This window comes from Mercenaria mercenaria, chromosome 17 (genome assembly GCF_021730395.1).
Source record: "Mercenaria mercenaria strain notata chromosome 17, MADL_Memer_1, whole genome shotgun sequence".
NCBI lineage: Eukaryota > Metazoa > Mollusca > Bivalvia > Venerida > Veneridae > Mercenaria > Mercenaria mercenaria.
The window spans coordinates 61,413,293-61,440,875 of record NC_069377.1 but is presented as its reverse complement, the minus strand read 5'-3'; the positions used below and the strand labels follow the sequence as shown (position 1 = coordinate 61,440,875).

Genomic DNA, 27,583 nt, shown 5'->3' with positions numbered 1-27,583 from the left:
ACAAAATTAAAAAGCAGGTACCATATCCAAGGGGTGATTATACAATACCCAAGGCTATGAAAGCTGGAGTATTGGAACCACCCAGGCCGAAATGGTAATGTTGAGAAACTAAATAGTACCAATAACACGACATGAAAGTCGTGCTGAACGATCTGAGAAGACCGAAATATAAGCCGGTTATAAATTGGAATGGATCACATTATAGTACCACACCGCAACAAAACATAAATTAAGACGTCTTGTTGTTAGGCGGTTATGTGTTTAATTGTGCACTTGCACCTGTTTGTTTATGCAGCTAGTGCAAATTGCTTGAATGTCTATAACTCGTTGAATATTGCGTTGTGTCGGTTAAAAGTTTGATAATTTTCGGAGTGAAACATTATTTTTAAGGTTGACGTTGATCCAATAGCCCTGAAGTGAATAGTGAATTAAATATACCGCAATTAATGTTCGTTTTTGCATTTTTTTTTCAACAAAATTACACTTTTAACTCGCCAAATATATCTTACTTTTAGACGGGAAACACATGGCTTATTCTTCGTTCATGCTATTTTTACATAACAAAGATCTTTGACATATATGGCACCATTTGATTGTTGCATCGAAAATACTTACAGCAAAAATATCGTAGAAAAGTTCTGTCCGCCACGAACTGTTTTGTTCGCAACTGGTGAACAGACTCAATCAAACAGAGTCTGCTATTATTCTGCTTGCTTCCAAAGGATCTTTTTTACAGCTTTTATTAGTAATTAAGGTACATAGTAGAACTAAAAACGGTAATTATCCGAAGTAAGTGTTATTATACTGAGGCATCAGATACTAACCTAAATATCATTTACATACTAGTATATACCGAAGTTAATATTTCTGCGGTTCAAATGCCAAAGGTGAAAATATATTGGTTTAAGCGTAATCTGTTTAAAAACATATATTAGCTATAACTACTGACATTTCAAATAACTTTCAAAATGTTATGATGGTAAACATTGATTTTTCCCAATAATTTTGACTGAACATCAGATGTATCTATAAATTATATGTTTCAAAAAGCAATAAATGAGTCACTCACGCAGATAAATAAGGAAGTGTCATAAAAATATAGAAAACTATCGATTACATTTCTATTAAATAAATACTCTTCATAATTAGGTAATCACCATATCAGGGATTCACATCACGCGAGGTTGGAATAAACATGACCAAGGTAAGAACAACTTCTATATTCTTTCTATGCCAAATTTGGTGGAAATGAACATGTTGAAAAAAATCACCCAAACTGTGGGCGAGTAGCTTTAAATACAACATCGTGTAAGACAACTGAATCGGATCTAGTCTGTTTTTTGTTCTGGATTCATCTGAGAAGGCTCTGGCAGGACCATCAATTTGTTCACAATTGAATTTATTTATGTAACCTGGAAATTTGTGGGATGTTATCATAGTGTGACTTGAAATTTCAAGATTTAATGGCAGCGGAAGACATTATGTCCACCCTTCCCCTTCTCCAAGGTTATATTTCAAGCACAGATAAGGACCTGGGTTGAACCATCGATCTTCTACAAGCCAGTTTTTTATTATTTGTGTACCAAATTATGTAAATACATAATAAAATTGTATTACATGTGTACTTGAATTTTAAGATTTTCCTCTAACATAACTGAAACATAATCCATTACATAAGACATTATATAATTATTTAATTATTTCTTCTTGAAACATTATAAGTGTCTTCGTTGTGTTTAGTTTAAATTAAGATTTTATTTGAACTACATTAAGAAGACAGAGTTTTCGTACATTTTACCAGGTAAGTATCTGTAAACTGATGAATTGACCAATTAGAATTTTTATTAATTGCAGATATAGAATATAATCTTTTACCATTTTTAGCACGTGAATTTCGGATTTCTTGTGTTCCTGCTAAGTGTAGCGTACACGTACGCCGGTGGTTACCCACATGTTCCTTGGGGTCGTGGATCGTACGGCTATAACGAAGGGTTTCATGGGTCAACATTACATAACTACTACCAAGGTGATTGGGGAAACCAACGTTACCCAGAATATATGGGCACTTACCAGTATTTACAATACAATCCTAATGGTATGTAGAACGTATCTGCAAGGTATGAATTCTTACAGCAAGAATGCAATGTATAAACTGAGGAGAACAGTTATTATCATGTCAAAAAAGTAGTCTTTAGTTGGATTCATATAACAAATCATTAGGCGGAAATATGTCTTGATATTAAATGCGCCACATCCTTCTATAGCCGCTCGACCAAGACTTTATGTTAGTAAAAAGACCACAAAAATTTCACGTAAAACGTTAAATATCAAAATAAATACAAATGTATGTAGTTTTTTCTAGCCCGTCGGCAAGGTTACAAACACGATTGATTTTAGATCTATACTCATTTCTTAAAATGCTCCTTGACGTTTTCAACAGCTTTTTTGAAATACCAACTCTGGAAATAAGATAAAGATTAAGTAGTGAGCTCTGGTACTAGCCTAATACCCTTTATGAATGACCGGACCCATGATAGAAAAGTCCATGTTTGACCATTAAAATGACATCAAACGCAGGCGTGCATCTCGATGTTGTACAAATCTATAGCGGTACAAGCGTGATAAGTCGAATTCAAAGGCTGTTTTAGTACGTAACTTTATAAAACCGGTACTGTAGTTTCATATTTTATCAGTTATTTCGAAAACTTGCATGAATTACAGTAAAAATATGCTTTATTTAAAATAATTATCAGAATATTCAAATGTCGCATCACATTTTATGACGTGATCTTATAGATATTTAACAGTTCCAAAACTGCTACATTAATACGTTCCACGTTGATCAATACTTTAGTAAATTAGTCACAAACTTATAACACTAATTATTTATCCAAAGAAAATCGTATTTTTCCAAACTGAAATTACTGAGCACAGCAAACACGGCCAGAGGCAGATACATTTTCGAACACAAATTACGTCAGAGATCTCATTAATATGATATTTTTATCTTGCAAGTTAATCTGACATATTTGTATAACCTTACATCTCAAACTTTGCATTTTATTTTATTTATTACACATATTTTTGATATTCGCAGTGTATTCGACTGTACCGTGTTTGTACCTCGGTAAGTTTATACAGCAAAGATCTATATACCTGTTGATGGTATCATTGGTGATTCTTGCTCTTGATTCCGATCTGTACTAACATAATTATGATCTGTAAAGCATATAAATGTACTCGTATATTTTGAAATTCATGACAAAATCAAGCATTCTCTTAGCTAGTGTTTTAACATGCACATGCTCCATTAATTATAGTTCTTTTACAGACTTGCTGTAATTATTTCAAATACATGTACATATAATTTTCAAATAGTCCAGCTATATAATGTCAACCTTCGTAGGCGTCACAAAAATTGTGTACGTAACCAGGTTTCTCTAAATCTACTGAGCCTAATGCTATCAAACTTTACATTATGTCGTTCGCATCATTAGATGACAATATGAAGACCGGTAAATTACCGTCCGTAATATAAATCTATCTTTAATTTTGTCAGCATTATACCCCCTTTTGACTTAGAATATCGCGTTAAAGTTTTGTTTCAGCAGGTTTCTCAAAAACTACAGAGTCAAATGCTTTCAAACAACTCTGGTTTTTATGTTATCAACACCATGCCCCGTAGAAATCTTGTGACAGTTTTGCATGTTAGCATATTTCTCAATAATTACTTAACCAAATGTTTACAGATTCCCCTCAAGTCTTAAGCATCAAGGAATGACCTCATTTGGCAAGTTTTATAACTCTGGTTAACATTTTAGCAATTTATGTTCGTTTTCAGTTAAAAAAGCTAAAGTTTTTACATAGGTGGAACGGCTTCAATAATCGAGCACACTGTCATTTTATAATAAAGTTATGCCGGAGTCTTGTGGTCTGAAAGGGTGTACCGTGTTGCATATTTCATAATATATCATCAAACAAAGTTTACTATTCTTCCAAAGGTTACTGAAATGAAAGGTGGGTAACTCTGACAGACAATTTCTGTCTGTTCTGTTATATTGATGGAACGTGTTATAGCTTAACTGATTTCTGTTTTGACTTTATGTGTTTTTTTTGAACATATTTCGGGATATCATTTATCATTTCTGTTTTGTCTTCATGTGAATGTATTTTTGTAATATTTCATGATATCTTGGTTACGGTAACAGTAAAATTTCCCTGTAATATTTGGCAATAAAATTGGCATTACAGATATCCTAAAATAACAAAAAGTACATACTACCAACCACAGAGACCATCACTTATATTGGATCTCGCAAAATAACGCCGAAATTCATGACAACTCCTGTGACGGATTAAGTATGATCAGAAAATAAATTTGATGTTGTATAAATATATGGTCCTGATGAATTTTAGGGAACACAACTATATTTTTATCGATCTTTACTGTTACAATACACATGAACGATACCTCATAATGTGCAGATTTATCAGTGAGACCAATGTCAAACTATTGAGATGCTTGACCTGTCAAACATGAAATATCCTTTACCAAACTTGGATGAGGGGCAAGTGACTCGAAGTCAACGACTTTAACCACTAGGGTCTCAAGTTAGTTAGCTTTTTGACATATTAAACTGACAATTCCTTGGTATGCTTTATGTATTTTTATTGATGATTGTTGATGTTATGTTGATGACACAACGGGCAATGTTTTCTTTTACCAAAATGGCAGGTGGAAACATGTGGAACCAAATCGGAGGCGGAAACGTCTGGAATCAAATGGGAGGAGGCTTAGACTGGAACTACTCTGGTGGGAATTGGAACCAGCCGCAGTGGAATTCTTGGACCAGCTGGAACGGAGATCAAGGTTGGAATAATGGTGTGAATAATAATGGCTGGAACAATGTCCGGAACAATGGTTTGAACAATGGGTGGAATAGTAACTGGAACAACGGTCTGAATAATGGATGGAACAACGGTGTGAACAACAACTGGAATAATGGTTTGAACAATGGCTTGAACAATAACTGGAACAGCGGATGGATTGCACAGGAAGGCCTGTAAGAATTACCAATACAATACTTAGATCTCAGTCATGCGTAATGAAATTGGTTTTCAAAGTGTTATCATAATGGTTGAAATGCTGTTGATTTAGATCAGACACTGCTCTTGTTTTCTCTATAGTCTTCTCTTAATATGAAATGACCCTGTCACATACCCCGAAAATTGAGAAATGACCATTAAATTGTGATTCTTTCAGTAAGACAGCACTTCAGACACAGAAAAATTGCAGTTTTATATAGGCTTATCCAATTCATTTTCTTACAATTTTTCTTCAAACAAACTACCCCCTTTGTTGAAAGCCCTATTCTAAAAAGAGAATTAAAAAGGCATCCACTCAGCCAGACACTTGAAAAATATCCAAAATTTCACTGAAAACACTGACACAAATTTTATGATTGTAAACATTACCTTTTTATTCAATCAGCTAACGCTTCATTGACTTTTACACTTTTTTTTTCAACCAATCCAAAGACGCGTTTAAAAGGCAGGTAATGCCTGACAATAAGTTAATTTTATATGAAAGCCATCCTAAAGCTGAAAGAATTTTTAAAATCGGACCACTATTGAAAAAAAGATATGGCAGTTTGAAATTTAAGAAAATGGCTGAACATGGAGGCAGACATTTTAGTGTGTTTACGACGTCAGGTACACACTGCTGAATTCTTTATTTAGCAAATAACCTTTCATATGGATTAATTTCAAATATTTCTTGAGTGTAAGGTGTAAAACATGGTAATTTCTTTCCTTTTAGCTGGAAAAGGTAGAGAAGTTATTTTACAGAAATAAGTAAATTCAGGTCAAATATGTATCTGGAAATTTAACAAATCCGCCATTTAACTTGTTGTTGACATGGAAACAAAATAGTCGTCATTTTGATCAATATTTTTAAGTGCTCAAAACTTACTCATTTTCAAGTCGATTTTGAAAATTCTTTCACTTCTTTTAATGATTTATCAAATACTAGCAGACAAAATTAACATACGAACAGCATTGCCTTTCCCTTTAAATTCCAACCTCTGACCTTGAATTCTCAGATGATACACACAACAACGTGTTAGTCTAATGAATAAGCTGCATCTTAACAAAAGATTATTATATCGAGTAGTCATCATACCCACAAACCGAATTATGTGAATGGGACCCTATTTTATACTATGATCCAGATCTAGCTGATTTTTAAACTCTGTGAAAAAATACTAAGCACTTTTTTTCGTAGAATACGCAAAAAGAAAACACGCATTTCACTGCCTTTTCTCAATTTCTTGTTACTTTTCTGATATACTTCATACCTTAGCAGTACTATAATTATAATTCATATATTTTTCAAATGTTAGGTAGATCATCTAAAACTAACTGCTAAAATATACAGACTTAGGGTATATATCACAATGTTTTTCTTTTGTACAAAACATACAGTTAATGTAAATATTTGTACATTTTTGTATTTATCATGCAGTTACTTTGCCGATAACACTTGCCTGATATTTGTTTTTGTTATCACGGCAGTGACCTGATAACAAAAGTTGGCCCGGCCGTATTGACGGACTAGTTTTATATCACATCCATTCAAGATTCAATTGTATTATAGAGTCCATTGTTTTTAATGTTGCATGACTTTTTTCTATTAAAGCAGATTCTGCAATCTCAGCTATTAATTTAACTCTGCATGTCTGCACTTATCACATAAACAATAGTGCTTAATGACATCAGAATGTTTGCATGGATCGATTCTTGGAAAGGTTAATAACAATTCTTGGAAAAATGTAAATTTGGAGATTAAAATCTCTCTGACTGAGTCTGGAACTGGTAATGAAATTTTCAGCGCTTGGGACATGTATGTAGTTATCTAAGTGAATTGGAAATAAAGCATGTTTTGATTTATTCAAGAGGGTGACTTTTTATTTTCACGCAGATAGTTTATTTTAATACTAGTTTTTCATCTGCATATCAGAAAGCCAATAATCAATGTCTATGTTGAATTCAACATGGCTTTCAGATGTTTCAGGAGCAGATGAATTTTCAAAAGCGTAGAATATAAAGACGTTTGTTGTTCTAGGCAGGTTATATGAGTTTCACGATAAATAGAATAACAGACTATTGTCTTTTTATGTCAATGTTATCAGGATATCAAAAGGCAGTAGCCTGTTATTCTTTATATAGCAGGATACATACATAAGTAAAATTGCAACCTTGTCGCATACTTTTGAAGCCAAGATTTGTTACAATTGTTGACATTTTGTGTTTTGTTAGGGGGCTATGACCCTCTAACGCTGCACATATAATTAGCAGACTGACACCAAATATATGACACAGTTCTTTCAAGCAGGGAACTGTGTATAAAATACAATAAAATATTGGGAGCATGGGGTTAACCCCTAGAGGTCAGTCTTTTTAAGAATTCATGATGGTAAGATATATCTTTTATTATTATTTGGTGACCTTTATCTTTTAGTAGCCATATGTACAATTAGTAGTTCTAATTATTTCTTAAGATATTTGAAACACTTTACCAAAAAGGTCTGCATACTTTCTAAACTTAAAGAAAAAGAAATTAAAGGTTTCAACAAATATGGTGGAAAATATAATAGCCGTTAGAAGGGTTAGCGGACATGATTTCATCGAATGTACTAAGCAGCTTTAAGACGTATTTAACATGTTTATTTCAGAGCACTTCAGTCTCACTAGAAGAAAGAAAGTTAACACATATTTCGATATTCTGGTATGTATTGTAATATTTAACTTTATCCTTATTGATTGAGAAAATATTGTTGCTGCAAATATTTTGAAGCAATAATTGTATAGTCATTTTATGTGTGATTCTCTACCGATCGTAAAGACAACGTTTCAACATTTGTGTCTTGCAGATTTTGATATTGCATCAGAACTTTATTCGGCCATTTATACCTATTGATACTATAATATCATATTTCATACAAGGAAATGTGTAGTATAATGATTTTGTGTTGTTCTGCTGAATGTTACAACGTTAAGTATTTGCCTTACATGACCACACTGTTGAATTCCTCTTTGTATAAAGTCAACAAAGTGTCAAACTGTGTCAAATAGACAAGGTAATTTTATCGGACTATTTAGTAGACAAAAGTTCAGAGAGAAACTCTGAAAAGTTGATTCAAACAAATTCAAATTGAGAGAACAACTTTAAAACAAAGATATGGAAGACTCGTACAGCAAATAAGGTTAAATATGGCCCTCTCCTCCAGCTAAAATTACTAACATTGGAGAAGAGTCTATACATCTGGCATGCTAAACTATCAGGAAAGCCTCTGGATTGGAGCTTCTTACATATCCTACACTATCCCCAACTTACATTACTAACAATCTTCTGTAGAAGGACTGAGTTACCTGTGGCGACAATAACTAAACTTCATTACTAACAAACAAGAAGGTTAAATGCTTCTAAAATATTGTAAAATATTCAAATCTGTTACGTTTATCTCGTTTCAGAAGTCAAGAAAGTACAATGTGTCATCAACGGAGTTAAATTTCATACCAATACCAATTCGTGTGTATGTTCTAGTGAAGATTAAAAGATTGAATGAATAGCATTGTTCAATATGATGGCTGTTACAAACCTTTCCTTGCATGCACTCTTTCTCTTGTCCAGGGATTTAAACTCAATTTTCATAAAATATATGGTTAGCAGTATCCTGTTTCTAACTTGATGGGGTACTGGGGCACTCATGTCACATCACAATATTTTTTTGCTACATGTGTTTGGTTAAACCTCTTCTGGGTAACATCTTTAGCGGTTCTTTTAATCGGTTGTACAAAATGACATTGATTTGTGCAAACTGTGTTTTTGAGTTATATAAAAGTTTTCTAACCATATTAAGCATTTATGAAATTTCTCAGTAGCTCATCTCAATATATATAGCAAAACCATACCGCGCAAAGAGCGGAGTCGAAGAAATGACACAGCACTGGAACGTTAAAAATCCACTTTGGGGCATTTGCCGATCTAAATTCCTCTTAAAAATGTGTGCATCTATTGCTAGCCAACCACACACTTACCCTTAATGTAACTTGTTTGAAGAGACATTTGTAAATATAACAATTATTCTCTTAGCTAAGCTATAAAATATCGCTTCCCTATTTAAAAGTTACATCAGAAATGACAGAAGAATGCTTTACAAATTTGTTTTATAAACATTTGTTAACTTTAGTTCTTTTGGAACATTTGCCTGTAAGATTTATAGATTTGATTCTGCGTCTGTTGAGGTGATAATTGTATTATGCAATTAACATAATATGCCTCAAATTTCTTTCGTGAAAACATCTATTTTGCAATTAACAGATATGCCTCAATTTTCTTTAGGGAAACATTTTTGTATTCACTTTACTTCCTTTGATGCTTTTGAGGGTCTTTTTATAAAAAGATTATCATCCATTTTTCTGGCCGGCTCGTCGGGTCGGTATTACAATAGGAATTTTGTCTAAAACAACGTAAAACACCGAAGCTTTCGAATCCTATGGAGGCTTATTTTACCTAGCGTTCTGTGTGCGCAATTGCAAATTCATTTGCAAGCTGAGAACCAGCTATTGCAGTATATAAACCCAAAGCGACACTTTCTAACTGAAAGTTGTTTCCTGTTTGCGTAACTGCTCGATGGTATACTAGATATTTTAGTCTCAGTTAAGTGGCTGTTAGCATAATAAACGGCCGCTGTGATGTATTACATTATTGTGTTACCCGAGTAATACTAAGGAAATCGGTGCGCTACACAGTGAAATCGAAACTGCTATTACCTTTTTGGTTGCGTTTTATGTTTTCAAAGATTCTTTTCACAGATTTTATTCTTGGGCAAGTGTAAAATTGACAAGTCAGAAATTGATTTAACCCCACTCCTACCACTCTTCCGAATACATGTTCGTTCTACTGTGCCTGTTGTACCCAACATATTGGCGAGGTGGAGTTTTGTCTGTGCTTTGTCTACTCCGAACCGTGGAACCGCGGAGTACGGATGACTGTGTTCATTAGGAGACTTCCTCAACCGCAAATATCCTCTATTAACTGAGAAATCAACAAATTAATGAAGATATTTTTAAAAGAAGAAGAAGAAGAAGACTTTATTTCAGATTCAATAGGCCATAGACCCATGTGAACATATACATGAATTACAATTACATAACACTAGCAAGTCACATGACAAAAATTGTGTTGATATAAACCAGCTTTAAAAGTGCATGCATAAACACAACGTTCTGCTCAGAATAAATAGCAACGGGACATTCTTAACTAGCAAAGTCTAAAAGATTTAAAACTGATTAAAAATGCATTTGAATTGTTTTTCATAACAATAAACAAAGAAAAGTTCTTTGTGAATTGAATAAACCTGTAGAATTCTAGTAACTAGTTTACCATGATCTTTTTATGTTTTTGTGAACGGGTTCTCTAATTTTGGGATAAATCTGTAATATTGTTTTGAAAACCTTGATATTATCATGGGAAATTTGACTTGATTTCCCTCTAGATGTCAGTTCTGAATTTGTTGCGTAATTTTCTTGCTCTGGAGAAGAAAGCTTTCTTGATCCTTCATGCAGACAAACAAAATTAGTATTCTATTTATCTAATGCAAAGCTGATTTAGTTGAAAAAGAATACATGAATAGCTTAAACTGTATCGGACGTAATGTCACACACGGTTAGACGTCACGCTTACAACAACTTTTCGAAATAAGTATAATGTGATTGATTAATCAGAACTAAAATATTTATTATGATATAAAAAAGCGGTATATATATATATATATATATATATATGATTTTTTTTCGTGATCTCACGAACACAAAAAAGGCGAGGTGTTAACCACGTTTATTTGGAAAATGTCAAAAAAACTTCCCACCGCAAAACTATATTGTAATTAAAACGAACAAAAATGTAAATGAGTAAAAAAGAACCAATAGAAAGAGCTGTGTTAAAGAACGCAGCCCTCTCACATTGAAACCATTGATTTATGTTTTCATATTTTAAGACTATATTCCTAGCCCAATTACAGATTTAAGCTCGATATGTTCATACAGTTATATATTGTCCGCAAAGGAGAAGAATTCTAGAAGACATGTTTCCCATTCTTATCATTTCCTGTTTGGCTTTCACCACAGTATGACATATGTACCAATATATGTACTCTATTTTGAGAATAAATATGTTTAAACTAAACATTGAAACCATATAGCAGTGTATGTACACAAGCAAATACATAGACAAAGTAAAACATGTAGATAAAGAAATCATGGACAACAAAGATGAAAAGAGGTAAACAATGGGTCACCGCCTAAGGACGGACAGTGGCAATGCTGCTTTGAAAGTTTAATCATATTTTACTTGAAACTGTACCAGAAAAAATCATTCACCCCCTCCCCTACCTTATCCTTCTCCCACACAACAAACATTGATTGCAAAAGTAAGCATGCGTGTCCGCCGCAGAGTACTTTACTGACAAACTAACTGGTTAATAACAATTAGATCTATATTAGTGATCTTGTTGGCTTGTTGCGAGGAATGCTTTTGCTAAATTAATTTCAAATTAGATCCATGTGTGGCATGATTATGTGAAGGGTATAAGCCATCCTTCTAAAAAGTAATGATTTTACTAGTTGAGGAAAAAGAGTCCAGAGAATGCAGTTGTTTCAGGTGAGTTAGTGTCTGGTGCTTCAAAATATAGCATATGTACACGATATCCTGAAATATATTTTTGTAACCTATTTGCTCAAGCTGCATAACTTTTCTTTTTTTGATTAACACTAGCCTTCTACACACTAGTGGAATTGGCGACAACATAAGCACAGAAATTTGCGGCAAAATTTCCTCCGTCATACCCATTTGGCAGATTACATTACTTCATCGCCTCGGTCAATATTGTTTTCTTCTGGAGAATATCACATCATTTTAAGCAGCTGGAAGTAAGCTGGAAAACAGTAATGAAAATTATGTTTCAAAAAGCAATAAATGAGTCACTCACGCAGATAAATAAGGAAGTGTCATAAAAATATAGAAAACTATCGATTACATTTCTATTAAATAAATACTCTCAATAATCAGGTAATTACCATATCAGGGATTCACATCACTCGAGGTTGGATTAAACATGTCCAAGGCAAGAAGAACTTATATATTCATTCTATGCCAAACTTGGTGGAAATGAACATGTTGAAAAAAATAACCCAGACTGTGGGCGAGTAGCTTTAAATTGTAAAATATAATAATCAATACAACATAGTGTAAGACAACTGAATCGGATCTAGTCTGAGTTTTTTCTGGATTCATCTGAGAAGGTTCTGGCAGGACCATCAATTTGTTCACAACTAAATTTATTTATGTAACCTGGAAATTTATGGGATTTTATCATAGTGTGACTTGAATTTCAAGATTTAATGGCAGCGGAAGACATTATGTCCACCCTTCCCCTTCATCCAGGGTATACTTCAAGCACAGATAGGGACCTGGGTTGAACCACCGATCTTCTACAGACCAGTTGTTTATTATTTGTGTGCCAAATTATGTAGATATGTAATAAAATTCTATTACATGTGTACTTGAATTTTAAGATTTTCCTTAAACATAACTGAAACATAATCTAGGCATAGGAAATAGAGATCAATATAATTGCACCTTTACTAATCCTACCAGGTGTTCTGTATTACAAAAGTGGATCTATTGTGACATTTTGATACAAGCAAAACTGTATTATCTGCACTATTATTTATCCACTGGTACTTCGTTTAATTATTGGCTTGTTAAAAGTTAATTTTTTACCATATGTTGACAGAATCATAGGAACCATGTCTTGAGGGGTAAATCAAACACAAATGAATAAATCCTTAATGATTTTGTTGTGCAAAAAAGTATGATATTGTGTCTTAAACAGTTTTCATTTTCCACTCAATTGTGTAATTGCAAGGGAAGTAAACTAATAGATCTCTACTTATAAGTACTAGCCCAAGGCAAGAGTTGTCATTCTTTGTGGATCACAACTTTAAATTAAAAATTAAAACTTCTGTTATTGATATTAACAAAACTATCATAAACTTCACATTTGTGAAATCATTTTTGGTTATTTCAAGGACTTGGAAATTAATTTCTAGACTTTATTTAATGTAATTCTATCATTGAAAATTTTAGGGCCTATCTCTACATAATCCATTATATAAGGCATTATATAATTCTTTAATTATTTCTTCTTCATACATTATAAGGGTCTTCGTTGTGTTTAGTTTAAATTAAGATTTTATTTGAACTACATTAAAGATGACATAGTTTTCGTACATTTTACCAGGTAAGTATCAGTAAACTGATAAATTGACCAATTAGAACTTCTATTAATTGCAGATATAGAATATAATCTTTTACCATTTTCAGCACGTGAATTTCGGATTTCTTGTGTTCCTGATAAGTGTAGCGTACACGTACGCCGGTGGTTACCCACATGTTCCTTGGGGTCGTGGATCGTACGGCTATAACGAAGGGTTTCATGGGTCAACATTACATAATTACTACCAAGGTGATTGGGGAAACCAACGTTACCCAGAATATATGGGCACTTACCAGTATTTACAATACAACCCTAATGGTATGTAGAACTTATTTGCAAGGTATGAATTCTTACAGCAATAATGCAATGTATAAATTGAGGAGAACTGTTATTATCATGTCAATAAAGTAGTCTTTAGTTAGATTCATATAACAAACCATTAGGCGGAAATATGTTTTAATGTTAAATGTGCCACATCCTTTAATAGCCGCTCGACCAAGACTTTATGTTCGTAAAAAGACCACAAAATTTTCACGTAAAACGTGTAATATGTAAATATATATTAGTTTTTTTTTCTAGCCCGTCGGCAAGGTTACAAACACGATTTATTTTAGATCAATACTCGTTTCTTAAAATGCTCACTGACGTTTTCAACAACTTTTTTGAAATACCAACTCTGAAAATAAGATAAAGATTAAGTAGCGAGCTCTGGTACTAGCCTAATACCCTTTATAAATGACCGGAACCATACTAGAAAAGTCCATGTTTGACCATTAAAATGACATCAATCGCAGGCATGCATCTCGATGTTGTACAAATCTATAGCGGTACAAGCGTGATACAGTCGAATTCAAAGGCTGTTTTTGTACGTAACTTTATAAAACAGGTACTGTAGTTTCATATTTTATCAGTTTATTTCGAAAACTTGCATGAATTACAGTAAAAGTATACTTTATTTAAAATAATTATCAGAATATTCGAATGTCGCATCGCATTTTATGACGTCATCTTATAAATATTTAATTGATATAACGTCAGTTCCAAAACTGCTGCATTAAAACGTTCAACGTTGATCAACACTTAAGTAAATTAGTCACAAACTTACAACACTAATTATTTATCCAAAGAAAATCGTATTTTTCAAAACTGAAAGTACTGAGCACAGCAAACACGACCAGAGGCACACATTTCAAAGTAGGTCAACCCAAAATAGAAACTGTAGTGGAAAGATACATAAGACGGCCATCAACACGTACATTTTGATTATATGAAATATATTAAAATGGGATTGGGTAACATAAGTGGTGACATAAATGGGGGCGGGGTAGAATGTTGAACAATCATCAACATATGAGACACAATACATAACATATAAAGCGAAACGGACAAAAAGAAAGTTGAAAATAGAGGCACCGCCTTGTAACGGTCAATGACCTATATAATGGAAACACGTATGGTGCATGCCATCCATAATCTACCTATTTTCTTGATTCTGGACAAGACAGTTTAAATAAAATAAGTGCCCTCTCAGATAAACTCTCTCATTAGTTATAAATACTAGGCTGTATAAAGTAAAACATATATATACGGTAAATCCGACGTATACTCAATAACTTGTCTGAAATCGGAGCACCAAGAGCATAACTTTACAGAGCACGACTAAGCAAATCCATCCCTCCGTCCATTTTTGTAGGATTAAAGAGAAAGCCAGAATCTGAATGTGAGACCTGTAGAGGGATCAACCACTAAACGTGTACTGTGCATTGCAATTTTTGCATTATATCAGCTTTTGATACATTTTCAAACACAAGTTACGTCAGAGATCTCATTAATATGATATTTTTATCTTGCAAGTTAATCTGACATATTTGTATAACCTTACATCGCAAACTATGCATTTATTATACAATTAAAAATATCATCGAACCTACTTTTGATATTCGCAGTGTATTCGACTGTACCGCGTTTGTACCTCGGTAAGTTTATACAGCAAAAATCTATATACCTGTTGATGGTATCATTTGTGATTCTTGTACATGATTCCGATCTGTACTAACATAATTATGAGCTGTAAATCATAGAAATGTTCTCGTATGTTTTGAAATTCATGACAAAATCAAGCATTCTCTTAGCTAGTGTTTTTACATGCACATGCTCCATTAATTTTCATATAGTTGTTTTACAGACTTGCTGTAATTATTTCAAATACATGTACATATAATTTTCAAATAGTTCAGCTATATAATATCAACCTTTCGTATGCGTCACAAAAATTGTGTTTGTAAGCAGGTTTCTCTAAAACTACTGAGCCTAATGCTATCAAACTTCACATTATGTCGTCCGCATCATTAGATTACCACACGAAGACCGGTAAATTACCATCGGTAATATAAATCTATCTTTTATTTTGTCAACATTATACCCCTTTTTGACTTACAATTTCGCGTTAAAGTTTTGTTTTAAGCAGGTTTCTCAAAAACTACAGAGTCAAATGCTTTCAAACAACTCTGGTTTTTATGTTATCAACCCCATGCCCCGTAGAAATCTTGTGACAGTTTTGCATGCTAGCATATTTCTCAATAATTACCTGACCAAATGTTTACAGATTCTCCACAAGTCTTAAGCATCAAGGAATGACCTCATTTGGCAAGTTTTATAACTCTGGTTAACATTTTAGCAAAATTATGTTCCTTTTCAGTTAAAAAAATCTAAAGTTTTTACATAGGTGGAACGGCTTCAATAATCGAGCGCACTGTCATTTTATAATAAAGTTATGCCGGAGTCTTGTGGTCTGAAAGGGTGTACCGTGTTGCATATTTCATAATATATCATCAAACAAATGTATTGAAATGAAAGGTGGGTAACTCTGACAGACAATTCTGTCTGTTCTATTATATTGATGGAACGTGTTATAGCTTAATTTATTTCTGTTTTGACTTTGTGTTGTTTTTTTTGTACATATTTCGTGATATCATTTATCATTTCTGTTTTGTCTTCATGTGAATGTATTTTTGTAATATTTCATGATATCTTGGTTACGGTAACAGTAAAATTTCCCTGTAATATTTGGCAATAAAACTGGCATTACAGATATCCTAAAATAACAAAAATTACATACTGCCAACCATAGACCATCACTTATATATGGATCTCGCAAAATAACGCCGAAATTCATGACAACCACTGTGACGGATTAAGTATGATCATAAAATAAATTTGATGTTGTATAAATATATGGTCCTGATGAATTTTAGGGAACACAACTATATTTTTATCGATCTTTACTGTTACAATACACATGAACAATACCTCATAATGTGCAGATTTATCAGTGAGACCAATGTCAAACTATTGAGATGCTTGACCTATCAAACATGAAATATCCTTTACCAAACTTGGATGAGGGGCAAGTGACTCGAAGTCAACGACTTTAACCACTAGGGTCTCAAGTTAGTTAGCTTTTCGGACATATTAAACTGACAATTCCTTGGTATGCTTTATGTATTTTTATTGATGATTGTTGATGTTATATTGATGACACAACGGGCAATTTTTTCTTTTACCAAAATGGCAGATGGAAACATGTGGAACCAAATCGGAGGCGGAAACGTCTGGAATCAAATGGGAGGAGGCTTAGACTGGAACTACTCTGGTGGGAACTGGAACCAGCCGCAGTGGAATTCTTGGACCAACTGGAACGGAGATCAAGGTTGGAATAATGGTGTGAATAATAATGGCTGGAACAATGTCCGGAACAATGGTTTGAACAACGGGTGGAATAGTAACTGGAACAACGGTCTGAATAATGGATGGAACAACGGTGTGAACAACAACTGGAATAATGGTTTGAACAATGGCTTGAATAATAACTGGAACAGAGGATGGATTGCACAGGAAGGCCTGTAAGAATTACCAATACAATACTTAGATCTCAGTCATGCGTAATGAAATTGGTTCTCAAAGTGTTATCATAATGGTTGAAATGCTGTTGATTTAGATCAGACACTGCTCTTGTTTTCTCCATAGTCTTCCCTTAATATGAAATGACCCTGTCACATACCCCGAAAATTGAGAAATGACCAATAAATTGTGATTCTTTCAGTAAGACAGCACTTCAGACACAGAAAAATTGCGGTTTTATTTAGGCTTATCCAATTCATTTTCTTACAATTTTTCTTCAAACAAACTACCCCCTTTGTTGAAAGCCCTATTCTAAAGAGAGAATTAAAAAGGCATCCACTCAGCCAGACATTTGAAAAATATCCCAAATTTCACTGAAAACATTGTACTGCTTTTGACACAAATTTTATGATTGTAAACATTACCATCTTATTCAATCAGCTAACGTTTCATTGACTTTTACACTTTTTTTTCAACCAATCCAAAGACGCGTTTAAAGGGCAAGTAATGCCTGACAATAAGTTAATTTTATATGAAAGCCATCCTAAAGCTGAAAGAATTTTTAAAATCGGACCACTATTGAAAAAAGATATGGCAGTTTGAAATTGAAGAAAATGGCTGAACATGGAGGCAGACATTTTAGTGTGTTTATGACGTCATGTTCACACTGCTGAATTCTTTTTTTAGCAAATAACCTTTTATATGGATTAATTTCAAATATTTCTTGAGTGTAAGGTGTAAAACATGGTAATTTCTTTCCTTTTAGCTGGAAAAGGTAGAGAAGTTATTTTACAGAAATAAGTAAATTCAGGTCAAATATGTATCTGGAAATTTAACAAATCCGCCATTTAACTTGTTGTTGCCATGGAAACAAAACGCCATTTTGATCAATATTTTTAGTGCTCATAACTTACTCATTTTTAAGCCGATTTTGAAAATTCTTTCACTTCTTTTAATGATTTATCAAATACTAGCAGACAAAATTAACATACGAACAGCATTGCCTTTCTTCCCTTGAATTCCAACCTCTGACCTTGAATTCTCAGATGATACACACAACAACGTGTTAGTCTAATGAATAAGCTGCATCTTAACAAAAGATTATTATATCGAATAGTCATCATACCCACAAACCGAATTATGTGACTGGGACCCTATTTTATACTATGATCCAGTTCTAGCTGATTTTTAAACTCTGTGAAAAAATACTCAGCACTTTTTTCGTAGAATACGCAAAAAGAAAACACGTATTTCACTGCCTTTTCTCAATTTCTTGTTACTTTTCTGATATACTTCATACTTTAGCAGTACTATAATTATAATTCAAATATTTTTCAAATGTTAGGTAGATCATCTAAAACTAACTGCTAAAATATACAGACTTAGGGTATATATCACAATGTTTTTCTTTTGTACAAAACATACAGTTAATGTAAATATTTATATTTATCATGCAGTTACTATGCCGATAACACTTGCCTGATATTTGTTTTGTTATCACGGCAGTGACCTGATAACAAATGTTGGCCCGGCCGTATTGACGGACCAGTTTTATATCACTTCCATTCAAGATTCAATTGTATTATAGAGTTCATTGATTTTAATGTTGCATGACTTTTTTTCTATTAAAACAGATTCTGCAATTTCAGCTATTAATTTCTTTAACTCTGCATGTCTGCACTTATCACATAAACAATAGTGCTTAATGACATCAGAATGTTTGCATGAATCGATTCTTGGAAAGGTTAATAACAATTATTGGAAAAATGTAAATTTGGAGATTAAAATCTCTCTGACTGAGTCTGGAACTGGAAATGAAATTTCAGCGCTTGGGACATGTATGTAGTTGTCTAAGTGAATTGAAAAAAAGCATGTTCTGATTTATTCAAGAGGGTGACTTTTATTTTCACGCAGGTAGTTTATTCTAATACTAGTTTTTCATCTGAATATCAGAAAGCCAATAATCATTGTCTATGTTGAATTCAACATGGCTTTCAGATGTTTCAGGAGCAGATGAATTTTCAAAAGCGTAAACTATAAAGACGTTTGTTGTTTTGGCAGGTTATATGAGTTTCACTATAAACAGAATAACAGACTATTGTCTTTTTATGTCAATGTTATCAGGATCTGCAGATATGGACGGAAGGAGTCCGGTTCCAGCCCTTATCAACCTAGACCTGATAACACTGATATCGAAAGGCAGTAGCCTGATATTCTTTATAAAGCAGGATACAGGATAAGTAAAATTGCAACCTTGTCACATACTTTTGAAGCCAAGATTTGTTACAATTGTCGACATTTTGTGTTTTGTTAGGGGGCTATGACCCTCTAACGCTGCACATATAATTAGCAGACTGACAACAAATATATGACACAGTTCTTTCAAGCAGGGAACTGTGTATTAAACGCAATAAAATATTGGGAGCATGGGGTTAACCCCTAGAGGTCAGTCTTTTTAAGAATTTATGATGGAAAGATATTTTTTATTATTTGGTGACCTTTATCTTTTAGTAGCCAATTAGTACAATTAGTAGTTCTATTTATTTCTTAATATATTTGAAACACTTTACCAAAAGGGTTTGCATACTTTCTAAACTTAAAGAAAAAGAAAATAAAGTTTTCAGCGGATATGATGGAAAATATAATAACTGTTAGAAGGTTTAGCAGACATGATTTCATCGAATGTACTAAGCAGCCTTAAGACGTATTTAACATGTTTATTTCAGAGCACTTCCGTCTCACTAGAAGAAAGAAAGTTAACACATATTTCGATATTCTGGTATGTATTGTAATATTTAACTTAATCCTTATTGATTGAGAAGATATTGTTGCTGCAAATATTTTGGAGCAGTAATTGTATAGTTATTTTATGTGTGATTCTCTACCGATCGTAAAGACAACGTTTCAACATTTCATGTGTTTGAGAAGTGAATGTAATATTTCTATTGTTTACCATACAAATTTGTGTCTTGCAAATTTTGATATTGCATCAGAAATTTATTCGGCCATTTATACCTATTTATAATATGATATCATATTTCATTCAAGGAAATGTGTAGTATAATGATTTTGTGTTGTTCTGCTGAATGTTACAAGGTTAAGTATTTGCCTTATATGACCACACTGGTTTTCAAATTCCTCTTTGTATAAATACAACAAAGTGTCAAAGAAAGTTAAATGCTTCTAAAATATTGTAAAATATTCAAATCTGTTACGTTTATCTCGTTTCAGAAGTCAAGAAAATACAATGTGTCATCGACAGAATTAAATTTTATACCAATATCAATTCGTGTGTATGCTCTAGTGAAGATTAAAAAATGGAATGAATAGCATTGTTCAATATGATGGCTGTTACAAACCTTTCCTTGCATGCACTCTGTCTCTTGTCTAGGGATTTAAATTAAATTTTCATCAAATATTTGGTTAGCAGTATCCTGTTTCTAACTTGATTGGGTACTGGGGCACTCATGTCACATCACAATATTTTTTTGCTACATGTGTTTGGTTAAACCTCTTCTGGGTAACATCTTTAGCCGGTTCTACAAAATGACATTGCTTTGTGCAAACTGTGTTTCTGAGTTATATAAAAAAGTTTTCTAACCATATTAAGCATTTATGAAATTTCTCAGTAGCTCATCTCAATATATAGCAAAATCATTCCGCGCAAAAAGCGGAGTCGAAGAAAGGACGTCACATTGGAACGGTAAAAAGCCACTTTGGGGCATTTGCTGATCTAAATTCCTCTTAAAACTGTATACATCTGTTGCTAGCCAACCACACTCTTGCCCTTAATGCAACTTGTTTGAAGAGACATTGTAAATGTAACAATTATTCTCTTAGCTAAGCTCTAAAATTTCGCTTCCCTATTTGACAGTTACATCAGAAATGGCAGAAGAATGCTTTACAATTTTGTTTTCGAAACATTTGTTAACTTTAGTTCTTTTGGAACATTTGTCTGTAAGGTCTATAGATTTGATTCTGAGTCTGCTGAGGTGATAATTGTATTTTGCAATTAACATAATATGCCTCAAATTTCTTTCGTGAAAAAATCTATTTTGCAATTAACAGATATGCCTCAATTTTCTTTAGGGAAACATTTTTGTATTCACTTTACTTCCTTTGATGCTTTTGAGGGTCTGTTTATAAAAAGATTATCATCCATTTTTCTGGTCGTCTCGACGGGTCGGTATTACAATAGGATTTTTTTCTAAAACAACGTAAAAGACCGAAGCTTTCGAATCCTGTGGAGGCTTATTTTACCTAGCTTTCTGTGTGCGCAATTGCAAATCCATTTGCAAGCTGAGAACCAGCTATTGCAGTATATAAACCCAAAGAGACATTCTAACTGAAAATTGTTTCCTGTTTGCGTAATTGCTCGATGGTATACCAGATATTTTAGTCTCAGTTAAGTGCCTATTAGCATAATAAACGGCCGCTGTGATGTATTACATTATTGTGTTACCCGAGTTACTAAGGAAATCGGTATGCTACATAAAGTCGATGTAATTTTAATTTATACTACAGTGTATTTCAGCTCTAAAGTTAAGGTAAGTTTGAAAGTGTTGTTATTACAATCGCTTGTCCATAATGCTTAGTGTTGTTACATTTTCTGATCCATTTAGATCATGGAGAACATTCAATTTATCTTCATTAAAATTCCGTTTAAGTCGGTGCTATGGTAGCGCGTGGGGGGGGGGGGGGGGGGGGATTTGAGCGAGAACACAGTGAAATCGAAACTGCTATTATCTTTTTGGTTGCGTTCTATGTTTTCAATGATTCTTTTCACAGATTTTATTCTTGGGCAAGTGTAAAATTGACAAGTCAGAAATTGATTTAACCCCACTCCTACCACTCTTCCGAATACATGTTCGTTCGACTGTGCCTGTTGTACCCAACGTATTGGCGAGGTGGAGTTTTGTCTGTGCTTTGTCTACTCCGAACCGTGGAACTGCGGAGTACGGATGACTGTGTTCATTAGGAGACTTCCTTACACCGCAAATATCCTCTGTTAACTGAGAAATCAACAAATTAATGAAGATATTTATAAAAACTGATTAAAAATGCATTTGAATATTTTTTTCATAACAATAAACAAAGAAAAGTTCTTTGTGAATTGAATAAACCTGTAGAATTCTAATAACTAGTTTACCATGCTCTTTTCATGTTGTTGTGAACGGGTTCTCTAATTTTGGGATAAATCTGTAATATTGTTTTGAAAACCTTGATATTATCATGGAAAATTTGACTTTTTCGGTGCTTCCGAGGGATCTACTTTCCAGATTTTATTGATTTCTCTCTAGATGTCAGTTCTGAATTTGTTGCGTAATAACCTTCTACATAAGATTTCTTGCTCTGGAGAAGAAATCTATCTTGATCCTTCATCAAGACAAACAAAATTAGTATTCTATTTATCTAATGCAAAGCTGATTTAGTTGAAAATGAATACATGAATAGCTTAAACTGTATCGGACGTAATGTCACACACGGTTAGACGTCACGCTTACAACAACTTTTCGAAATAAGTATAAATTGATTGATTAATCAGAACTAAAATATTTATTATGATATACAAAAGCAGTATATATATATGATTTTTTTTCGTGACCTGACGAACACGAAAAAGGCGAGGTGTTAACCACGTTTATTTGGAAAATGTCAAAAAAACTCCCTACCGCAAAACTATATTGTAATTAAAACGAACAAAAATGTAAATGAGTAAAAAAGTACCAATAGAAAGAGCTGTGTTAAAGAACGTAGCCCTCTCACATTGAAACCATCGATTTATGTTTTCATATTTTAAGACTATATTCCTAGCCCAATTACAGATTTAAGCTCGATATGCTCATACAGTTATATTTTGTCCGCAAAGGAGAAGAATTCTAGAAGACTTGTCTTCCATTCTTATCATTTCCTGTTTGGTTTCACCACAGTATGACATATGTACCAATATATGTACACTATTTTGAAAATAAATATGTTTAAACTAAACATTGAAACCATATAGCAGTGTATGTACACAAGCAAATACATAGACAAAGTAAAACATGTAGATAAAGAAATCATGGACAACAAAGATGAAAACAGGTAATCAAAGGTAAACAATGAGTCACCGCCTAAGGACGGACAGTGACAATGCTGCTTTGAAAGTTTAATCATATTTTTCTTGAAACTGTACCAGAAAAAATCATTCACCCCCTCCCCTACCTTATCCTTCTCCCACACAACAAATATTGATTGCAAAAGTAAGCATGCGTGTCCGCCACAGAGTACTTTACTGACAAACTAACTGGTTAATAACAATTAGATCTATATTAGTGATCTTATTGGCTTGTTGCGAGGAATGCTTTTGCTAAGTTAATTTCAAATTCGGTCCATGTGTGGCAAGATTAAGTGAAGGGTATAAGCCATCCTTCTAAAAAGTAATGATTTTACTAGTTGAGGAAAAAGAGTTCAGAGAATGCAGTTGTTTCAGGTGAGTTAGTGTCTGGTGCTTCAAAATATAGCATATATACACGATATCCTGAAATATATTTGTGTAACCTATTTGCTCAAGCTGTATAACTTTTCTTTTTTTGATTAACACTAGCCTTCTACACACTAGTGGAATTGGCGACAACATAAGCACAGAAATTTGCGGCAAAATTTCCTCCGTCATACCCATTTGGCAGATTACATTACTTCATCGCCTCGGTCAATATTGTCTTCTTGTGGAGAATATCACATCATTTTAAGCAGCTGGAAGTAAGCTGGAAAACAGTAAAAAAGCAGTTGGAAAACAGAAGCTTTTGTCTTAAGACTAATATGACGGACAGATGTACGAAGAACCAAGCAGCGTTCTATATTTGAGATACCCATTGTACTATTTTTAGACCTTATTTTCACAGAGAAAACATAATATAATGCCTGCTTGAAAGCCAACCATCCATTGGACTTATACGGGTAGCGTTGACAAGCCGATGGAGTCTTAATATTTTCCTCTTCGTTTGCATTCTCATATTACACTAAACTACTTTCGGGGAATCAAAAGAACCGAAAAAATATAAAAACTAAAGCCTATTATATACGTTCACGTTTAATTAAACACATTACATTATATATATATATATATTATTGTAATGTGGTAAACGAGTATATACGAGGAAGCGAAATATTTAATGTGTAGACGGATTTACAACGCTAAATTTGGTTGTTTTGATGTTTTTACCGGATGTTTTGATTTTAATGCGAATGCGCTCTTTACGTGTGACAAAAAGACCGCTCAACAATAAGTAAACATACATAAAATCATCAATATATTACAAATTGTTTTGCCACGCACAAACATGAAAAAGAAGGAAAGCTCTACTGAATATTATAAAGTATATTTTTAAGAATCAGTATGAAACTTCTTGAATTTATTATCAATATAAAACAAGCATTGATAAACAAAATCACAATTTGCATAATTTAAATTGCTTCTCAAGGCAATGTGTCGTGTAATTACAGCAAGGAAGCGCTGAATTTAATCATACTTTCTCCTTGTAGCCAAATTAATAAAAATGAAGCAAGCACTAACCTTAAAGTTATAAAACTGATGATATCACGCCAAATGCAAAATGGTTAATATGATGTTATTCCGAAGAAATCTTTGATTAATGGAACTAGTGTAAATTAAAGGCTGAATGCATCAATAACGACGTAGATGACGTCATAGCGAGGTAGGATCTTCACCATTTCCGTAGAACATGCAACAAACGTCATACTGAGTTTATCTATTCTGCTGTACATGTTTGGGTATATTTTATGAAATTCTTTATGAATTTTGATTTTAATAACTATAAGTAAGGGGATGTAAATTGTTGTTATATTATATGAAATTCTTTTAATTTTATTATTATTTCTAATAATTGTATGTAGTTGGGAGTCTAAGCAATTCGACATGTACAGACATACAACATGTTAAGGTAGATCTAAACAAATAAAAGATAGATATATAATTGAATAACAGTATTTGCAAGTTGCCTGAAGACGTCTAACGCTATATCCCTTTGATAGTTTTAGTTTTTTTAGTTTTATTTATTTCCATCCAGAAGGTCTGAGACCCATGAGGCAATACAACAAATACATATAAATATGGCGACATGTAAAAGACGTATATATCCTAATGACATATGTAAATTTCTCATAATAATATTATTATTTAACAAGCTTATCTACCAACAACATTCTATCCAATAAGACATTATGAATATACATGCAAAATACCAATTCACACACAATCTGAATTATAACGCTCTGTATATCACACGTACAAAACTAATATTTTCTATTAAAATGTTTTCATAAATGTTTCTGTCATTTCTTAATATTCCAAAGTTCCAGATCGACTCACAACTTGCTCGAAAACGAAAACTAACAAGGTGTGACATCTGGATTTTTAAAATTTTTAAATATCAGACAAAATAATACATTAGATACCCGGAACAATATATTTTCTATGTAAATATTTAACATGTCCATTTATTGAATTTTGGAGTGGAACAACATAATGCGATAAATGCGCATATACTAAGCGTAGTAATATTGCGTCTACGTACACTCAATGAGTTTATTAGCACGACATAGAGTCACGTCTTGCTCGAAAACGAAACTAACAAGGTGTGACGTCTGTATTTTACAATAAACGAACCTCAAACAAATAAATACAGTAGATATACAAACGTTAAATTTTTACTATGTAAATATTTTATAAATTCATTCGTAGAATTATGTATTTAAACAACATAACGAAATATATGTGTATCTACCAAACATAGTAATGATGCGTATACATACACTCAATGAGTCTATAAGTATCTTTATATATTGTTATAAACTATAGATCAGTTAGATATATTAGACAACGTAATATGTTGATTTCTAAAAAGTGTTGCCTCTGTAAAGTTCCATTGTTCTAACTGCAAATGCCTTTTCTACATAACTGCTTAAGTTTCTTATGACACGTTTATTTTCTGTAATGATTAATTCAATAAATTTCTGCATATTTGGTCGCCTGAAATAATAGGCTGGTATAAACTGTTTTCTTAGGTCATTGTACAAAACACATTCTAAAATAAAATGATATTCATCCTCTAATCTGTTACATAAGTTACATTTTCGTTCGTTTACTGGGGTGCTTACAGGTCTGGTCCAACGACCAGTTTCAATGAACAGTCTATGAGAAGATAAACGTAAACGTGAGAAATATATACGAAATTTCTTAACATTAACGATATCCAAATATGGTTGAAATCTATGATTAGCAATATATCTATAAAACAAAGCTCTACTGGACTCATTTAACCTACCAGACCAATTTTGTAAGAATTGATCTTTTAATCTTTGTCTTACATCATACAAAAATATCGTAGAGTCTCCAACGGTCTGAAATAACCATACTTCATAAAAACCAAGAGTACACAATAAATCTTTTAACAATGAACACCAGTTTTTTCTGTTTGGGTGATCCATGATGTCTTGTTTCAACATTAAATACACCTTTTTAATATATCTATTTTCATCGGACGTCAGTAACTTTATCCAAAATTTTATAATATTGTAATATCTCATATTCTGTAATGGCATTCTTCCTAGTTCACCGTATATAAAGTCATTTTGGGTGTTTTTCTTTACACCTAACAAACGTTTGCAAAATTGCCTGCGATTACACATAAGGACCTTTGAACAGAAATATCTAACTGAGATGTCAAACACATTTTTCAATTAGCATACTAGTTACATGACTTTAATCAAACACATTTTTACAAGTAGCAGCACACTAGTTACATGACTTTTAATCAGTAAATAGGGATTAGATTGTGTCATCAAAGATTTACTTAGACACCATTTTTTTGTATTACGGGCAGTTTTATGGCAGTTAATTTGCTTGCTTGCCAAATCCTGTTTTAGGGTCCGAGACGAACCAGTTTTTATGTAAGCATTTTTCATTGGTCAGTTGAATTTGTAATAAGATTTTTAATTGGATAATTTCGAAGAAATCAACCATTTCCAAATCCTTTATAAGCACATCAGCTACCCCGAGAAAGCCAAAACTCTGGCTTCGTAGAAAAATAAATGTTATTGGGAGCTGACAAGATTTTTATTCTTTTTATAGATCTCCAGAAATCTGAAAGCATCCCAGAGTATCGACAATTCCCCATCCATACCCAAAATCAGTACAAGAGAAAACCTTGCAGAAAATATCTCTTATTTAGAAGCATCATAATAGAAGGGCAAAACTGTTTGTTCAAGGAAACTTCATGCAATGTCCATGAATTTTTTTAATTTGCGACGTGATTTTCATTTCGGAGTGCTTTATTTTATTA

At 33.0% G+C, this 27,583-nt stretch overlaps 2 protein-coding genes across 2 annotated transcripts; both read left to right on the top strand.

Moving 5' to 3' along the window:
* The first annotated feature begins 1,035 nt into the window (after nt 1-1,035).
* Nucleotides 1,036-8,628, top strand: LOC123536848 (bifunctional endo-1,4-beta-xylanase XylA-like). The gene is made up of 5 exons (XM_053528974.1): nt 1,036-1,204; nt 1,885-2,095; nt 4,736-5,063; nt 7,734-7,786; nt 8,533-8,628. Exons 1-4 carry the CDS (start codon nt 1,196-1,198, stop codon nt 7,750-7,752), a joined length of 567 nt encoding a protein of 188 aa, XP_053384949.1. The 5' UTR covers nt 1,036-1,195; the 3' UTR covers nt 7,753-7,786; nt 8,533-8,628.
* A 3,342-nt stretch (nt 8,629-11,970) lies between these two features.
* LOC128550272 (bifunctional endo-1,4-beta-xylanase XylA-like) lies at nt 11,971-20,621 on the top strand. The gene is made up of 5 exons (XM_053528973.1): nt 11,971-12,185; nt 13,448-13,658; nt 16,915-17,242; nt 19,967-20,019; nt 20,472-20,621. Exons 1-4 carry the CDS (start codon nt 12,177-12,179, stop codon nt 19,983-19,985), a joined length of 567 nt encoding a protein of 188 aa, XP_053384948.1. The 5' UTR covers nt 11,971-12,176; the 3' UTR covers nt 19,986-20,019; nt 20,472-20,621.
* Nucleotides 20,622-27,583: the final 6,962 nt, after the last annotated feature.

Coding starts and splice junctions, on each gene's coding strand:
- LOC123536848 (XM_053528974.1), top strand. Junction 2,096..4,735: donor TTTACAATACAATCCTAATG/GTATGTAGAACG, acceptor CCAAAATGGCAG/GTGGAAACATGTGGAACCAA.
- LOC128550272 (XM_053528973.1), top strand. Junction 13,659..16,914: donor TTTACAATACAACCCTAATG/GTATGTAGAACT, acceptor CCAAAATGGCAG/ATGGAAACATGTGGAACCAA.